General features: G+C 37.4%; 1 protein-coding gene across 1 annotated transcript in view; it reads left to right on the top strand.

Annotated features, from left to right (window-relative positions):
• The window catches only part of LOC110022673 (protein disulfide isomerase-like 5-4), a 59976-nt gene that overhangs the window by 10213 nt on the left and 31061 nt on the right, over window positions 1-18702 (top strand). The window contains exons 4-9 of the mRNA XM_020721741.1: window positions 2044-2101; window positions 2213-2397; window positions 6693-6750; window positions 7631-7671; window positions 7771-7845; window positions 7993-8049. Coding sequence (XP_020577400.1) covers window positions 2044-2101; window positions 2213-2397; window positions 6693-6750; window positions 7631-7671; window positions 7771-7845; window positions 7993-8049 — 474 coding nt within the window. The remainder of the gene's footprint in view (window positions 1-2043; window positions 2102-2212; window positions 2398-6692; window positions 6751-7630; window positions 7672-7770; window positions 7846-7992; window positions 8050-18702) is intronic.

The following is an 18702-nucleotide window of genomic DNA, read 5'->3' on the forward strand; positions in this document are numbered from 1 at the left end:
TCTCATTTCTAAGGTTCTAAGATAGTCGAAGGGAGATCCCTAAGGCTAGATCCTAAACCCTAAGAGGAAGACTAGACCTCGCTAAAAATGAGGTCAACAGTGCGACATATAACATTTCTTTGAGAGTTCACAGGGTGTTTAGGCGATAGTAAAACTTTCTCTAGAATGCAAGAAAGAGATTCCCCATCATCTCCTGGCACATCTTCACATTCCTCATTGAAAAATGGAAATTCACGAGCGGATTCTTCAATGGTTTCTCCTTCAACTAATTGTAATTGTACAAAGAGGCAACCACGCCTCCAGAATGGGTCAAGGATTTCAAGATGTAGTTACTTAGTGAGTTGTGTTGAAGTACTTATTTGGCCGTTATAGCCTAATTAATTCAAATTGGAGTTAGTTTTAAAATAATGTAGTTATTTGTGTTTGATCGCTTGTCTTTGCTAAGACACAATTCGACACGGCACTCTACTAAAATGATGGCTAGTCTAACTTGGACAGCTGGAGCGGGTCAAGAAGTGCAAGGGGGCCAACTGACCAAATTATTTGGGTAAGGTTTGCCGCCCAATTCCTCCTTATCTACTATTATGAATACGTCATTTGCTTTTTTTAGGGTTAGTTTTTGTTGAGTTTTCTATCAGGACAACCATCAACTTTCAAGTTTTTCTCTTTGAGGGCTGTGTCCGAAGGCGAGAAGGTGCTCCGACTGTAAGTCGTATTGAGGCGGTGTTTATTTACCTTTATGTGCTTCCCCAACCTTATCCCACCGGTTAGACTTGCTGCTGTTTCTGTTGCAATTGGTCTACTGGCAGTTTGGTGCTGTCTAGCCACTGTTCGACTCTTCCCCTTCCTATCCTTGCTTGTTGCCGAGAACCCCAACCACCCTGCCTGCTACCGCACATCCCTCCAGGCTCCCTCCTTGCTGCCGCCAAACTCCTCTAGCACTCCACCCTGCTCCCACAACCCCCTCCAACAGCCTACACTACTTCCGACACCCTATCACATGCCTCGTATTTCAGCCGTAGCCCCTCACTAGTCCACCTGCTGCCGCCGCAACCTCTCAACCCACCACCCACCTGTTGTCCAGCCAGTGTTTACCACTTCCGCCCTCATCCTAGGGTATCTTTTATGTTTTTGTTGATTATTTTCTTATTGTCAAGTGTGCTTGTTTGTATTCCTATTGAATTTCAGCAAATCCTTATTGTTGTTTGGGTTAACTCAAGTCACAGTTGGGATGACATCCCTGATCTCGTAACAATAAAAACTGTTCATTTGAAAAAATAAAAGTTTTTGGAGTTTATATCCAGTTGAATGTTATGGCTTTCAAGGATTAACAGGATACCAATAACTGCTTCATATATGTTACCAATTCAGGCATTTTTTCGTGGGAATCTCCCAACTAGGGGTGGGCTGGGTTTTTTGATGTGTGAGTGAATTGTTAAATGACTATGCTTAAGGTATCTCAAATTCATTTTACTAGGTGTGGAAAATTATATTTTGTGTGCAAACAATGTGTGAGTTCAAATGCATGATATTTATTGAAATTCTGCATTCGTTGGGATACCGATAGCTTCTACTTGTATCTGCGAATTTGTTACATTCATTTTTCTTTATTTGAGCCACTTTATCAATTTGGTTTTTTTTTTGTTTGATTTGTTTTGGAAGCCGTCCTGCTACTCGAGTGTAAGTTGTATATTGTGCTCTTATGTTTACTCGTCTATTCATTTCATCTTCCCTGTCTCAAATCTTTAAATGTATCTTCTCGTAGAAATAATAAGAACACGAGATGTATCAGCCCCTAGAAACATCTGATCTTCATTGTATTAAATCTGTATGTCTGAACATAGAAACAATTAAAAACTGTAGCTTTACCATGCACATAGGAAATGCAAAGCGATCTGTGGAAGTTTTTGTTTCACATTTTTTTTTGTCATTTGCTTCTGTATGATTACCTTAGTGGTTGCCATTTTGGATGTCCTTCGAGTTCTACGGAGCTTTTAATTTGATAGTTTGTCTTCCAAAAAATAAAAAAAACCTGTTTTGCAGTTTTCCTTCACTTTCATGCGAATTTGCATCAGTAGATGTGAGCGACATATTGGGCACAGTAAGTTTACCTGCCTCTTTGCATTTGGTTATAAATGTTAGTCCATCTTAGGTGAAGCTCCTTCTTATTTTGAATTATTAAACACCTTTTTTGTTGTTTGAGAATTTGCAGAACAGGCTAAATATAACAAAAACGGTTCGGAAATTTTCAATAGATCCCAATTTAAAGTCAACTGGAGCTGAATATCATTCTGGACCAATCCCCATGGTTAGCAAGCATGGGGATGACTTTGAAGAAGAGAGCGGTGATGGTTCAGTTTTATTAACTGCTGCGAGTTTTGACAAATATTCTCACCAGTAAGTAGGCAATTCCCACATATCCTATTCTGAGCACTCGCTTTATTCTTGAATTTGTTAGGTCCAACAAAAAGCAGTGGTGTTTCATAAAAAGTGCATTTGGCCTGATCACGAATCACCTGTTGCCAACAGATAGTTTTTCTTTTTAATTTATCAGATTGCAATTTGTCTCCCTCATTAATGCAAATCTCTACTCTTTGTTAACAAGTAGTTGCTCATAGTTTATAGTGCTTTTGCTTAAAGGTAGTTGTCTGATATGTTCGTCAATAAGGTTAGAAGGGACATGTTTTCGTTTCCTAAGCAGTTCAAGTTGATCAGATGAGGCCATGGCTCATGTAATCGATCTCTTGGGTTTTTTTAAAACCTTTTAAGGCCAAATTTTTAGGATATTGGTGTGAGTGATCAACATTAACTAGGGTAGCAGAGGTAGAAGAATAGTTGGATATAAAGGAGGGATCCGAGAGGAGAGGTAAGAGAGGGTATTGGAGAGGAATTTTAATTTCAATTCATTCAACCACGAATAATCCAAATAAAAGCAATATATCCTCTATTTATAGAAACTTGCAAAAACTTTGCGTGCATGTGTGGAAAATAGTTGTAATTATGAAATTAGTCAAAAAGTATACAAAAGTTAACTTTGCGTGCATGTGTGGAAAATAGTGGTAATTATGAAATTAGTCAAAAAGTATACAAAAGTTATACGAATACACAATGTTTGGCAACATGAAACCACATACGATGACATTTGTTAATATTTTAGTTGGATACGTGATGTTGGTCTTTTATGGGCTGGCCAAGGAGAACAGAGCCAGCAAACTGGCCGACCCACCCATGAATACAGCCAACCTGTCCACATATGGAGGCCACATGGAATTTGGTATCAAAATGGATCTACCAGAGTTTAAGGGAGGTATATGTCCAAATTAATTTATTGATTGGTTACAATCTGTTGAAAGGATCTTCTAATATAAAGATGTTGCAGTGGATAAGCTGGTCAAATTAGTTGTTATCAAGTTGAAAAAAAGTTTCTTTATGGTGGGAGAACTTAAATTGATAGAGGAATAGGGAAAACATCGATAAGATTACCAAGTTGGAGAATATGAAGAAAGTAATACAGAAGAAGTATCTTCCACCTCATTATCGTCAGTACATGTTCTGATGATCCATCACCTACAACAACGAGACATTTCAGTTGAGGAGTTCACAACTTAGTTTGACCACTTGTAGATGAAATGCGAGCTGAATGAGTCGAAAGAGCACACTGTAGCCAGGTATCTTGGGCGGCTAAAGATCATTATTAGCAATGTGGTATAGTTGCAACCTTATTGGTGACTTGGGATTGTCCAGACCATAGTATTCAAAGTGGAAAGACAACAGAAACAAAACAATCAACCACCACAAGGCAACACCAGCAGGAGCACACTTTGTGGAGTTGAGAAAGATGGTTCGGATAAGGATAGAGCCACCTAGTGAGAAGAAACATGAAAAGAGTAGTCGAGTTATGCCTTTTACGGTGTGGGGCGTCATGGAGGAAGTTAGAGATTAGGAGACCGCTGAGGAGTAGGGCAAGGTGCATCATCTTCCACCTGATGATGGCGAGATGTTCATGGTTCGATGGGTCCCGCAGATTCAGGATTCGAGGGATTCCAGTGTATGATCATGCGTGGTGCAATAGGGTCCCTATAGATGTCTGTCGCCTTTTGTTGGGGAGACCGTGACAATTTGACCATAGGACTCAGCAAGACGGATTCAGGAACATTCAATCCTTCACCAAGGAGGGGAAGCACATCATCCTACTTTGTTAGAGTCCGAGATCACAAGAGCCCTTGCCAGCAGAGCATCATCGGTGGGACCATTTTTGATGACGATAGAGGGTGATAGGACCAAGAAAAAAAGCTCCAGACACAGGACAGTCATGTTAGGGATCATTTCAAGATATCACGGTAGATACCTTACCACAATTGCCACCATCGCTTGAGGAGGTTTAGGTTACCCTCACTTCAGATCAGGTTCAAGCGACCGGGGATTCCTTTGGGAAGATTCAAAAATATATGCAGGCACGCTGACTCAGGTTAGTGTTGTAGTGTACCCCCAGAGGAGCAAATCAATATGGATATACGCTCGTAAGTGAAGAAATCTTCTTCGGTGTTTTAGAAGACAGTGCAGTCGACAGTGGGATCCATGTGCTTCTACGACCACAAAAAAAGTACCAGAAGCTTCGATGCATGAATTCAATGCTCTCCTAACCTCAAGAGACTGGCTCGGGGCTTTTATGGGCCATTTGAACCGGCCTATTCAACCAGGAAGATCAGGGCCAACCAACCAGCCAACCGGTCCAAGGCTATAGCTGTACCCTTTCTTTCTTTGTATTTTGTGCTCACCTTCTCTATTTGCCGCCAGCCTCCCCTTCTTTTTTCTGGATGCCGCCCGAAGGGGAAGCCTCCCCTTCCTGTTTTATCTTGTAGCTATTATATATTGGTTGTTTTTATTGCATAGGGTTAGCTGTTTTGATTAATTCTGATGTCAGAGTTGTGCCGCCAGTCGTTCTCCTGTAGCTTGGGCAGTATCCGATGAAAAATAGTGTTCCAACTATATCTAGTTCCGAAGTGGTGATTATCCTGACCTTTTCCCTCTTCCCTTGCCATCACACTCCTCCCAGCAGCCTTCGCTGCTGCTGCCCTCCTACCTAGCACATTTCCTGCTACTGCCCTCCTTCCAGCAACTGTTCAGTGCTGCCGCCCTCCTACCCAGTCGCCTTTCCTGCTGCTGTCCTCCTTCCAGCATCCGTCCCCTGCAGCCGAACCTCATCCCACAGCCTCCCCCTACCATAAAGCCTCCTCCCAGCATCCCTTTCGACCACCTCAATAACTCCCCAGCAACTTCCTTTGCTGCTGCCAGCCTTCCATGTGTCCACCTTGTGACCGCCTTCCCCCAAACCAGTCACCTTCTTGCTGTCCAGCTGCCACCCTCCCCCTTTACCATTGCCTCGGGTGTCTTTGATGTTTGTATTCATTTATTTCCGGTTTGAAGGGTCGTTATTGTAAGCTATTTGCATTTCAACAATAATATTTTCTTATTCTCTCTTGTGGTTTGGGTTGACTCCGATATCATGACATTTACTATGTTTTTATAGAGTTGCATTAGACAAATGTTATTCAAATCCTTAGAAAGCTAAAGTGTATGAAGCTCATTAAAATTCATTGACAAAATATATTCCAATGGATTTAGTAGAAATTTTAATTTTTATTATTTTAGTATATCCCCATGTGAAGGAGCTGCCATAAAAGGCTACGAAGTGGACTACAAATATAATATTATGTTGGTACATGATATAAGCGTTTAGGTACTTTAGACCAGCTATAAACATTGATATTGACATCACATCCAAAAACTAAGACAAATCAAGGCCAAGATGGTCTGAATGCGTGCTTATGGGCATCACCCATTAATCTTTTTTTCACAAAGCTCAAATTGAGGCAATTTCACATACTATTCACATTATTAATGGGCACTTATTCAAACGCATGCTCATTGTTACTAATTTTGTGCTGAGTTGAGACTGCTCTATCATCAACATAATTTTCTATTAAATCAGGTTCACAAGGAGAGAGACTTCAGAAAGAAATTCAACAGTTTTTGAAACAATTATAGTAAAGAACTAAAGCTATCAAAATTGATCATGCACTATTATTAGTTGCGCTTCTGTTCATAAATTTGTTCCGATTTTCTTGAATCTTCACGATCCTATTATGTAGCTGTGTGGTTTAGAGTTTCAAGTCTAAAGCCCCGGTGAATTTTTAGAAAGGGAATTCTTGGGAGAGTTCTGTTTTCTCCTATCGATATTTGCATTAGCATGTCCTAGATCCAAAGATGTTTTGCATCACTTCTTAAAGATATTGATTGATATTGTAATAGCCCTTAATTCGTTATGGAATATCAATTTAAGCCTTTGGAAGTAGTGTGATTGATGTATTTTACCCGGCCCTCACATTTTGTACATCTAGTTTTTTATAGCAACATTCTATCTTAAGATGATTACAGAGCTTGCCCCAACCCACCACCCACCTCACCCATCACCCATCACCCATCACCCCGACCCCCCCACACTTCGAAGTTGGTCTGTTCCTTTCATAAATTTTCATTTCTTTTCCCTTTAGATTTTTTCGATCTGATTCTAAGCTATTTGTAAAGCTCACATTTTATCTTTGTTTAAGTCTTATGGATGCTTATAATTCGTATAATTTGAGTTTTTAAATTTTTCTCTCTTAAAAATTACCATTATGTTCCTCTTGCAGATATCCTATTCTTGCTGTCAACTTCTATGCGCCTTGGTGTTATTGGAGCAATCGCTTGGTACTTTTTTCAAATTTTTTTCTTTGTATCTATTATTTGATTCTAGGTTATGTTACGTAGATTTTCTAGTATGTATTTACAATTTAGCATAATTTCTAAGATGATTGCAGTTATTTTTGCAATATTAAATACAAAGTGTGTCCAATATGTGAGCCGTTTCATCAATGCCATGTGTGAGGTTAATCGTAGTTTTTGGTGGGCCTTTTGTTACTTCATTTTATTAGTTACTATTGTGTTTCCTTGGCTACTAGCACCAACATGGAGTGGAAATTGCCATCATGGTGGAAATAACCGTAGATTCCATAGATTCATAAATTACAAGCTTCAGTATTGCACAACACATCAAAGTAACGAACGGAGTAAACCAGGAAAAAGGTTCAGATATCAATGCTGTATCTTCATTTTTTGTGCAGAGAGATTGAGGCTTTATGTGCTAGGTATAGCGTTATGCCATATTTAACATCATTTGAGGAACATAACTTTCTGAGACTTGAGTCTTATGAATTATTTAAACCATTTTGTTTAACTTAAAATGCTGAAAGCTTCGTTGTATCCTCTTGTTGAATAAGTAAAACAAGTACAATAATTATCAGACCTTCTATCACAAAGCATAACATCTGTTACTAATGGGAATCATAGGAGGAAAAATATTTAAAATGCTGACCTATTGACTTTCGTTGCCCGTCACCATTCTGCATTCTAGAGTTTTATAAGTACATGATTCTGCCATTCTGTTGCTGGATTCTGGATTTCACAGTTTTGGATTGTGTTTTCTTCAATTTTGTAGCAGAACATAATATTTTGCTTGGATTCCTAGCAGACGGTAAATTTTTTTGTATTATTGCTTTTAAAATTTATGACATCCTTTCATTCATTGCAGAGACCTTCATGGGAGAAGACAGCTAAAGTCATAAGGGAAAGGTAACCTTCTATTTATATTTGAGTTCACGTGGATAGATACTCCATCTTAACCTCTTACTCAAGAAAAGTTCTTCTAATGCTTTGCTTTAAACTATCTAGATATGACCCTGAAATTGATGGGCGAATTCTTTTGGGGAAGGTGGATTGTACTGAACAATTTAATCTATGTAAGAGGTAAATATTTTCCACATATGAGGAGACTTGCTGCTAACTGGTATCTTCTATCTTTCATACAGAGTTAATTTCCTATATTTTTTAACATAATTGTATGCGTATGCATTTGAAACTTGATCATGAACTCTTTTTAATAATATTTGTTAGGCACCACATCCAAGGCTACCCATCAATTCGCATTTTTCGTAAAGGAAGTGATGTCAGGTATGGATCATATTTTTGTTAATTTTAGAATATTTTATTCTTATATTATTTATGAATTCCTCACCTTAATGGACCATATTTCTTGTTTAGGTGTAGTTCGGTTTTTTTAAATGAAAATTGGCTTAAAATTTTAATGTTCCGTACTTATCCGGGATCAAGAAACTACTGCATCGTGCTTAAATCAACATTTGCAAATTATAAACTTTTGAACTCCTTGATGTTTTTCTTTATAGTTATGTTGCGTTCAGTTATCAGATTTGAAGCAATATTAATATTTTGATGGAGTATCTTCTTGTATAGATAATAGTGCAGAAATTTGACTTTATGTTTGTATCCCGTGTATTTGTGCTTTTCTTTTACATCTCATTTTACATATTAAGAAGATTATGTTGCCAAATATTTGACTAATCTAGCTCATTTACTGCAGCGAATCTTTTGATATGATGTTTGACTTTTGTTTAATAATATACATGCACATGTACATATGCACACAAACACAGAGATGGAAGAGACTGCCATGTGAATGATGTAACATAAGGAATATATATACACATACATTTACATACATTCATACATACATAAATCAATACATACATACAAACATATCTATATAAATATATGTATAGGATCACTCAGCTTCACTCGAAAGTTGCCGTGTTGTTTACACACTCAATCCACTTATGTGCTTTACATTCATGCGCGCTCTACTTTTTATCTATTCTGTCGTACGCCTGCTTCAACCATCACCTTGCATTTAATTCACTTGAATACATACTTTTTCCAATAAACCCTTAACTGTATGCTTTGCTGATCTCATGACAGCTGTTCGCTAAATTGCTAACGGCTTTGCTTCTCATCATGACTTCTACTTGCTCTTGAATTTTTCAACCATCATTCACTCATCTCCTACTTTAAGGGGGTGTTTTACTGCCTCTTGGATTTAACTTAAGTAGATCCGGATTTATTAACCGGATTTATTAAATCCACTTATGTTAAATTTAAATTTTATGTTTGATATTATTTCCGTTAAATCCAGTTAAAGCCGTAAATAATGTTTGACATTTGCTTTTCGGATTTAACTGTCCCAAGACTGGATCTTCTTCCAAATGCCGAGATTTCATATGTTCTCATCTCCCTTCTCATGCATAAATCATAACTGAGCAATTTTTTGTTCTGCTATGCTGACAGTTTCCTTCATTTCAGGCTTGCTATTTATATAAAAGCTTAATCGCAGATATTTTATTTCGTCAAATAAGTAAATCAATCAGAATGGTCTCTCTCTCTCTCTCTTTCACTATATATATATATATGATAACTGCATATAATATTTGAGCAACTTCCCCATGAAAATAATTGAGAAACTTTATAAAGCCACTTATAATACTGAGCTCTGTGCCCCTTAATGCTGCCCTGAATAAGCAAACAAATATTGCAGAAGCAAACACAACCTCCAACAACAAGAACTACATTAAAGCACACTTTGTCCAAAACTCCCAAGTCCAAGTCTACCAAAAAGAAGCCTCCACAAATGTGATAATAATAATAACTAGAAAAGTTAACTTACATAGCACACAATTCTTATGTATTTACATATCTCACGCCTAAACTTTCATTACATGCATAGCTCTTTGGTGTTTTAAACCTTTGCATGAAAATGTTTGACTTTAAAAATGTGGCGATAGTGCTATTTTTATATGATATTAAAGATTTGAGTGTTACTTGTGTGAATATGAAAGTTTTGGTGTGAAATAAAAATATATGAGAATTGTGTGCTATACTAAGTCACCGAGATTACAGAAATAGAGCTTCAAAGCTAACAAATTCATGGAGCGAAAAAAATAATGAGAGAAGCAGCATTCCATCAATATTCGATAAAATAATACTCTCATCAATTAGCAGCTCTTCCAACATTCCTCTTAGCCAATGCAAGGGCAACAACCGCAGATATACCGAGTAAATTAAATTAGCTCTGAAGCCTAAAATTGTTTCATAACATTAAGAGCAAACATCAAAAGAATAAATAAAGAATAAATAAAGAATAAATAGAATTAAAAACTCCTTTGTGATCATTTAAGAATTGTAACTAAACACATTAAGGATATAAATTCTCAAAGTTGGGAAAAAAATCATTTCCATCCCAAACCTGAAAGCACAAAATATGCATATGAATTCAAATTTTTCTCCTCTTCGATTCAAATATCAAGGGTTGAGAACTAATGAATGCAGTGAATCATGGAAACAGGAAGGGGAAACACAAACAAGTGATCAAACTAATGTTAATTAGTAGGCCGGGAAAAAAAACTTTAAAAGTAAAAAAAAATAGATTGCATCCGAGCTCCAGAAAAAATGGAAAATTTTAAAGTAAGATTTTAAAACGCAACAAAAAATCAAGAAGAGAAAGTAACAAATATATTAAAGAGAAAAATGACATTTTGGGTATTTAGATAATTAGATAAAAAAAGAAAACTAACATAGGGCTAATTAGGGCAGAGGAGATCCATGAACGTGAATGAGAAGGAAAAGCAGAGTTGGGGAAACAGATGAACAAAACACTGTGGATACAAGAAGGGTTTAAGAGTGGAAAAAATTAAGCAACAACCATCACTTAATTAATGATAGGAGTTTTGGTGGTGTCTATGAATCGTGGTTCCGTTGTTGCTTTTCTAGCTAGAGCTCTAATCACGATTGCATTGTGATTTTCCATCAAGAAGGCGATGGTTTTGGGTGAAATCGGTTGAAGGGGAGGGAATAGAAGAGGGTTTCAGATAGAGTTTTGAAAAAGGAAAGGTACCAAGAGAGCGGGAGTGATGTAGGCGAGGTTTCAACTTGCGACGATGAAAATGGTGATGTGCGGCAAGCGTATCTTTCAATCTTTTATTCTCCTCTACGACTCTTCTCCTCTACGAAGACGAGCTACGAATGAAGGAAGCCGGTAGTTGCAAAGGAATGACGAAGCACGTGGTCCTTAAATCTACCTCCGGATCAGATTTACTAAATCCGAGATTCACGTTACGCCTGAGAAGTTATCGGATTTAAGTAGATAGACGAACTTAACGGGATAAAAATTATGTTTGATGGATTTACATTAAATCCAACGTAAATCCATCCTAAATTAGGCTACCGAACACTCCCTTAGTCTCATTATCGCTGAAGTAGTGAAACAACTTAGCATAAAAATTCTTTAACCGTCGATAAATTATTTGTTTAGAATCTTGATGTTGAGATCTACTCACAATAGTTATTGACAAAAAATCATTATGGAACAAAAAACTTACTACTGCAAGCACTGCAAGATGTTTGGACACCCGTAGAAGAAATTTTTCAGATTGCACCCACAGTTGAGAACCAATAGTCAAAAGCAGGAACATACTATTAGTGCACCCCATGTGCCTGAACACGCTGCTTCTCCTGACTATACTACAACGGATAATGTTTTGAACCGAAAATCAGGATAGTCCCGCACCTCATATTCAAGAAGCATCAGGTGCAGAGTTAACAATTCACACTTCACATACACTGGAACCTATCACAATGACAACGACTACCTTTCCTTCTATTGCGGTTCTAACATCAAAGTAGACCAAGGATCACATGAGTCAGTCTTCAGATGAAGAACGACAGATTTACACTTCTTGGCGGAAGAAGAAGGCTGGAGGCACACTCAAACTTGAAAAACTTAATGGATGATACTTTGATTACTCCTGGCAATGACACGACTCTTCAAAGTTTGTTATCTGGCTCCGCTCCTAAAACTAGAGAAAGAAACACGACTAAACTAACTCGTCCCTAGCTACTTGTTTTCTTCTTGTTTTAAATTTGTGTTACTTTTTATTGAGTCTATATGCATCTTTTTGTTGGGGTATTACTGTACTTGTATCGTATGGGTAGGGTGCCTATTTTTGGCTCTCTCATACAACTTTTATGTATCCTTTCTATTTCAATAAATTCTACCCTTAGGCATTTAAATATAAATAACTAAATAAATATATATATATATATATATAATATTAAATTTGAATATTATTTTAATTTAATATTATGATGTCAATGCATTATTTTCTTGTCATGTTTTATGAATATCCTTTAAATTTGGTTAGAGATGACTGAAAAAAATGTTTTTTGAAGGTAGATGATATTTTTTTGGATTCATTTAATTATCAGTATTATAAATGAATTTCTCGAACTTCAGTGATTTAGAAAGCAATATCAAGTCTTTAAGTTCAGAAATGAGTCACCTCATGTTAAAAAATTTTATCCTTTTCATTTAATCCATGGCCATTATTTTCATGACAATCCGAGTTTGATAGATGCGTTATTAGCTGATGATAAGCTTAGCATTTAGCAATCATTGAGATTGTGTTTGAGCCTGTGTTTTGTCCTTTTACAATGATTGATTAATGGTCTTAATATTGAGCCTCATTTTGCAACAATTACATAAATTATTGTTGTTCTAGAGATATTTGAATTGACACTATAAGATGACCCACACTTTGCCATTACATCTTTATTCTTTAATATAGTTTCCAACAATTGAAATCGTTCTGCAACATTCATGGATGCAATGACAGGAAATCATATTTTGCAACCAAAATAAACACAATTCTTAGTTTTCTGTACTTGTAATGTTTTGCATCTTCAATTTCTTTTCCTTTCATCTTTTTTATTCTACAAGATATTGCAATATTTTATATTAACCAATTTACCACCTCCTACGTCGTGTTCTTTAACAATCAACTCTTCAATGGAAGTGTTTTCAACCATGGGGATCTGATGCTTCAAAAGAAATTAAATTTAGATTATTATTTACTTTAATGTGATTTATTTCAAATCTTTAAGATTTAATAGGTTTATTTTTAAAAATATCTTCTTTTGATAATATTTAGATTGAATATAAAATTCTATGGTTTAAGTAGGTAAAGATTTTATTTCAAAGTGCTTGATTGTTTCTTTATAGATCTTGTTGATAAATGGACCTTATTTAGGATCCTTTTGATATGTTAGGAATATTGAAGAAGTCTAGGGGTTTATTTGTAAAGATTATAAATGTACAAAGCAGGTTTTGAATAATTCATTCTTCATGGTATCAGAGCCCTAACCCTAACAACCATCGTTGGTGCTTGATAGTTGGGATCAGGCATACAATGGCCCGAAATAGTTGCGATTGGAAGTTACCTGGGATGCTAACGAATGGATCGAGCTTGAAGGTTTGAGATAGTGATACAATTAAGATTGGAGCTACCTAGGATACTAATGGTGGGATTGTGAGTCACGGCTGGAGCGCCATGACTGGAACCACGAAGAAAACGACAGGATCATGATTTGGAGCTTCACAATTGTATCTTGATTGGAGCTACTTAGGGAGGCCTCGACGGGATTGCGGCGATACAACCGTGTTTAGAGCTAACTAGGAAGGGAACGACACGATGACGACATATTGACGCGAAGGATGTCTGATCTTGTTTGTGTGATCTAGTCTTGGATTATTGTGATTGAGGATTTCAAGAGATAGAGATAGTGTAGGAGGTAAATGATTGTAGCTTTTGGGGAAGATAGATCCCAAAGTTTTGAAGTTCTTGGTTGGGCTCATATAGGGAGCTAGCATCTCAACGGGTGTCACTACCTTAGATGTGATTCGACGCAGGTGAAGTTAGACATCTCCTGTGGATCTGAAGCTTGATAGACCAACCACGTATCTGAGTTTGTCACATCTGCTTTAGTATGGAAGAGAATAGAGGGGTATCTTACTGTGGATGAACCAAAGAGAGATAGTGCTGAAGGGGATAAGTGGAGGACCACACACGTCTTAATTTACACCTGGCTACTCAACTCGATGGTTTCGTCAATTGCATCCTCAGTAGATGATATTCGAAAAATGAGGGACATCAGGGCAAAGCTGAAGAGGATTTATGTTGGGACAGAGAATCCCACGAGTTTGTTCCAGATTCAGCGTGAGATGGAAGCAGTGGTATAGGGTGATAGATCAATTCTAGACTACTACATAGATTTGGAGCAGCTGTGGGCAGATCTTGATCACTTCCCATCGATGTCGGGCTGTGACGATCCAATGTAAGAAAGGGGAGATCTTTGCACGGATGGTGGCTATGCAATTTCTGGCCTATCTGAACCCGGTCTTTGATCAAAGGAGATTTGTCCTCCTAGGTTAAGAGACTATCCTTTCACTAGATGAGGCCATTATTGCGATGATACGGGAGGAGAGTCGCATGAAGCTACACCCTGAGCCGAGTGTATTTCAGGGCGCGCGACCAGCTTTAGCTGCCTCAAGCTCAGGTATGATAGGTGTCTAGGGGAGACTCACAAGTGCTACAACTATGGTGAAGTTTGACATCTGAGCAAAACCTATCCCATGCAATCTAAGGAGAGAGAGACAGGTAGACATGGATAAGGTGGAGACAGTAGTTGTGACCGCGGTGGTTGAAAAGGTGGAAAATGGGGCTACTAGGCAAATCTGATGGTACTAGAAGAGGGAGAGACGAGTGTGGTTTTTATGAATGAGGATCATGAGTGTCTAGTGTTGTTGAAGAGGAAGCAACAAGCTGCAGAAGATGGAGCCAAGGATGCTTCTAACCAACCATCATCAAAGGGCAACATTGCCATTTATACTCACTTTGACAAAGGTATCGTGATACACATGCTCTTGTCTCTATTTTCACCACAGGATTATTAGAATGAATAGTAGGTTCTGGTACATTTCAACATGTTACGGCTACTGCTAAAAATTTTCTTTCGATATTCCTCTAATAGTACCAGAGAACATCCAAACCATTGATTGTATAACACAGCCTGTAGTTTGTAAGAGTATAGTGAGGGATGCAAATTATATGACTTTGTCCATTGTTTTGTATGCTCATTTTTTTAGCGAACCTTTTTATACATTAGTTTCATTATTCCCCAACCAAAATGTTGTTGTTTTTTGATATTCCTAAGGTGCTCTTCTAAGAGAAGGGGAAGTCTCAGACACTTGGGGACTGGAAGTGGCATAGTGGACTTTGGTATTTGGACCGAGGGTTAATTCGTTATGAAATGGGTAAATGTGTGCTTGCGGCAGGTCGCAAAATGTTACATTGGGATAGTTCATAGGTTGAAATCGAGGTTGTTATGTTCCTGGGATCGCTTGTGGAACCTTGGATGCTTGAAGTAAATAGAATGATCGTTGAGGGTGATAATTGCAATGCATTGATGTTTTCCGACATTCAATGGAAAAGATTGCGTGGAAACAACATAGTGGGTGTCACCCAAACTTGGCTTTTCTTACCAACTTTCGACAGGTGCTTTTTTCCAATTTCTCAAAATCTTGCAATGGAGCAACCCATTTTTGTGCTCCATTTGCTTTACAGGATAGCTTTACTGGTAGAAATTTACAAAATAGTCATCATTTGTCATTTTTTGTTGAAAAGAATAGAATTTTTTTAGAGGCTCCTACTTAATAGCCTTTCTTTTTAGCTTTTTATTGTGGCTTTTAGCCCTCTTTTGTATTATTTTTTTAATTTTATATTAATGTAAAATGCACTCGTTTCATCGGAGGGGATGTACTCAGCCTTGATGTCAATGGCAGAGAGTGTCGGAGTAGGAGACTTTGAGAGGAGTGTGGAGGATGTGTTGATGTTACATCACATACACATGAGACACTTTTGTTTTAGTTTATTGAGTTGGTTGTATCCTTGTTTGTATGAAAAAACAAATAAACAAAAGCTGATTTGTGATGCTTATGAGTTTGGTAAGCTTACTAGGAGCTCTTACATCAGTTATGGGAATAAGAGTTCTGCTATTTTTGGCTCGATACATTCTGATGTATGAGGAATTTATTTACAAGTTCTATGAATGTTTATCAATATTTTGTGACTTTTATAGATTGTTTTTCTCGTGTTATTTAGTTATATTTGATGAATAGTAAATGTGATGTGTTTGCTTACTTTAAAGTCTTTCACAAGACAATCCAGGCTCAATATGGTGCAATAATGAAGGTGTTGAAGTCTGATAATAGGACATAGTATACCGATAAAGTATTTGGGGATTACTTGTCAGCTGAAGGGATATAACATCAAACTACATGTTCATACACAAAAGAAAAAAAATGGAGATGCGGAGAGAAATAATAGACATCTTTTAGAGGTAGCCCGAAGCATGATGATTACAATGAATGACCCAAAACATTGCTCAATTGATCAACAGTCAAGGGTATTGGATTAGAAGTCTCGTTTGTCAGGTGTTGAAAGGAGTTTTAATAGCAGGTTTTTTCCATTGAAGGTGTTTTTCTGTGAATGTTTGTAAATGATAACAGTTCATTAGTAGGAAAGCTAGATTCGAGAGCTGTGAGATGTGTGTTTGTAAGTTATTCTCCTACCCAGAAGATGCATGTTTGCTGGTGCCATAGAGAATAAACTATTTTTGAGCATGAATGTGTCATTTAAAGAATTTGAATCATACCACACTTAGGAGGGGACCTCACATTTCGGTGTCTCGCTAGATATTAGAGATACAAAGCAAATGGGGTGAGTAGCAATGTTGAGAGAGTGATATATGTGGGAGTAATGCATTGTCCTGTGATGTTGGGATGAATCAACTGAGGAATCAGAAAATAAGGAGAGTGAACCCAGAGATGTTGGGATTCAAGCTGAATGTGAGCTAAGGGTGTAGACATGAAGAAGGAAGCAAAATGAGGGAGCGGTGTCTGTAGTACCACTTGTGCCAGCTAGTTCTTTGTCCTGGTCTTACCTGATACTTGAGACACCTACACCATCCACCTCCGACTCAAAACTCCCATGTGATATGATTCCTCCTTCTAACCCCCCAACTTTAAGGAGGACCTCTAACAATAATGCGTGACATTGCTAATTTTGTTTTATATTCTAACATATCATCTTTACATGGAGCATTCATTGTATCTTTGGGCATTGCTCTATACCCAAGTGTCGGCAGATTGTTGATGAAGATCCCAAGTAGAAAGCGGCTATGCATGAAGAACTTAGGGCTCTCGATAAAAACCAATCATGAGCGATTGTGCCATTACCAGCGGAGAAAAATGCATTTGGGTGCACGTGAATCTTCACAGTAAAACAAATTCTAGAAGGGAAAATAAAGCGACACAAAACATTACTAGAGGTGAAAGGATACAATTAGACATATGACATTGATTATCACGAAACCTTTGGACCAATAGCAAAAATAACTACAGTGAGGATACTGGTTTCTCTGGCAGTGAATTGTGGGTGTAGATTACATCAACTTGATGTGAAGAATGCATTTTTTCATGGTGAGTTATTGGAAGAGATATATATGGATATAGAATCAGAATTCGGTACAATCCAGACAATGGGCAAGACGTGTAGTCTCAAAAAATCATTGTACGGCTTGAAACAGTCTCCCTGATCCTGGTCTGAAAAGTTCAGAAAGGATATGATGGTTATGAGATATCGACAAATTAATCCAGACCATACGATATTCTTTTGATAACATCAATATCACACCACTGTACTTGTTGTGTTTGTTGATGACATTATTTTCATCGGTGATGATGATGTAGAGATTGCTTAACTAAAAGTAATATTGAGCATTTAATTTGAGCTGAAGGATTTTGGATAGTTTATATACTTTTTTGATATTGAAATGGCTCATAAACATGAAGGAATGACCTTGTTCTAGAGAAAGTAGGTACTAATCATAGAAACTGACATGCAGGGTGCAAACCTACAGTCTCTCCAATTGAATAGAAGACCAAATTGAGTGCAGAGTCAGGAGAACCGATTGATAACAAGAGGTACCAAAGATTGGTGGACCGTCTGATCTATCCGTGTCGCACTCGATCGGACATCTCTTTTGCAGTGAGTGATGCATGATCCAAGAAAGGGTCATATGGATGCATTATATTAGATTCTGAGGTACCTGAAGAGTGCACAAAATAAGGAGTTGATCTTTAGGAAGAATGGACATTTAGTCATTGAGAGCTTTTGTGATGCTGACTGGGTGAGTTGTGTAGATGATAGAAGGTCCACCTTAGGATACTGCATGTTCGTAGGGGCAACTTGGTCTCTTGGAAGAGCAATAAGCAGCCTGTAGTAGTGACCGCGACTTTATATATGCTTAAAAATACAAGATAAATATGGACGTAATAAATATTCAATAATTGTAAAACCACACTTATCAACGCAAGTATACGTATCACTCAAGTAATATAAGGCTCTAATGGAGTCCTAGATATCGATCCCACAGGGAGTGGTTTAGAACTGCGAACTAAGATTTTAGAAAAGCAATACTTTAATCACAACAACGAAGTTCAATTTGCTTATCTGTCACTAATAGACAATTGAAATAAATAGGTAAATTTAATAACTATTAAATAACTAATGATACTAAGGAGGGTCTAATTGTGATATTAAATATATAAGAAAGCATCGTTCTCCTTGTCAAGAAATTATAGTGAATGAATAAAGTGAATTAGTTTAATTTATATTATGCCAAATAGGAGCATACCTATTCTTTATCATTTGGTCTAGGCATAAAGAACATTGACTAATCCTACGCTTGTTTACTGAATCTGCGGCTAGGCTGGGATGATACCGGCTCTCACTTCGGAGCTCTCACATTCCCCTCACCTGAGGGCTAACATTTACACATCAGCACCCAAACGATAGGACT

The sequence above is a fragment of the Phalaenopsis equestris genome, unplaced genomic scaffold (assembly GCF_001263595.1).
Source record: "Phalaenopsis equestris unplaced genomic scaffold, ASM126359v1 Scaffold000202, whole genome shotgun sequence".
Lineage (NCBI taxonomy): Eukaryota > Viridiplantae > Streptophyta > Magnoliopsida > Asparagales > Orchidaceae > Phalaenopsis > Phalaenopsis equestris.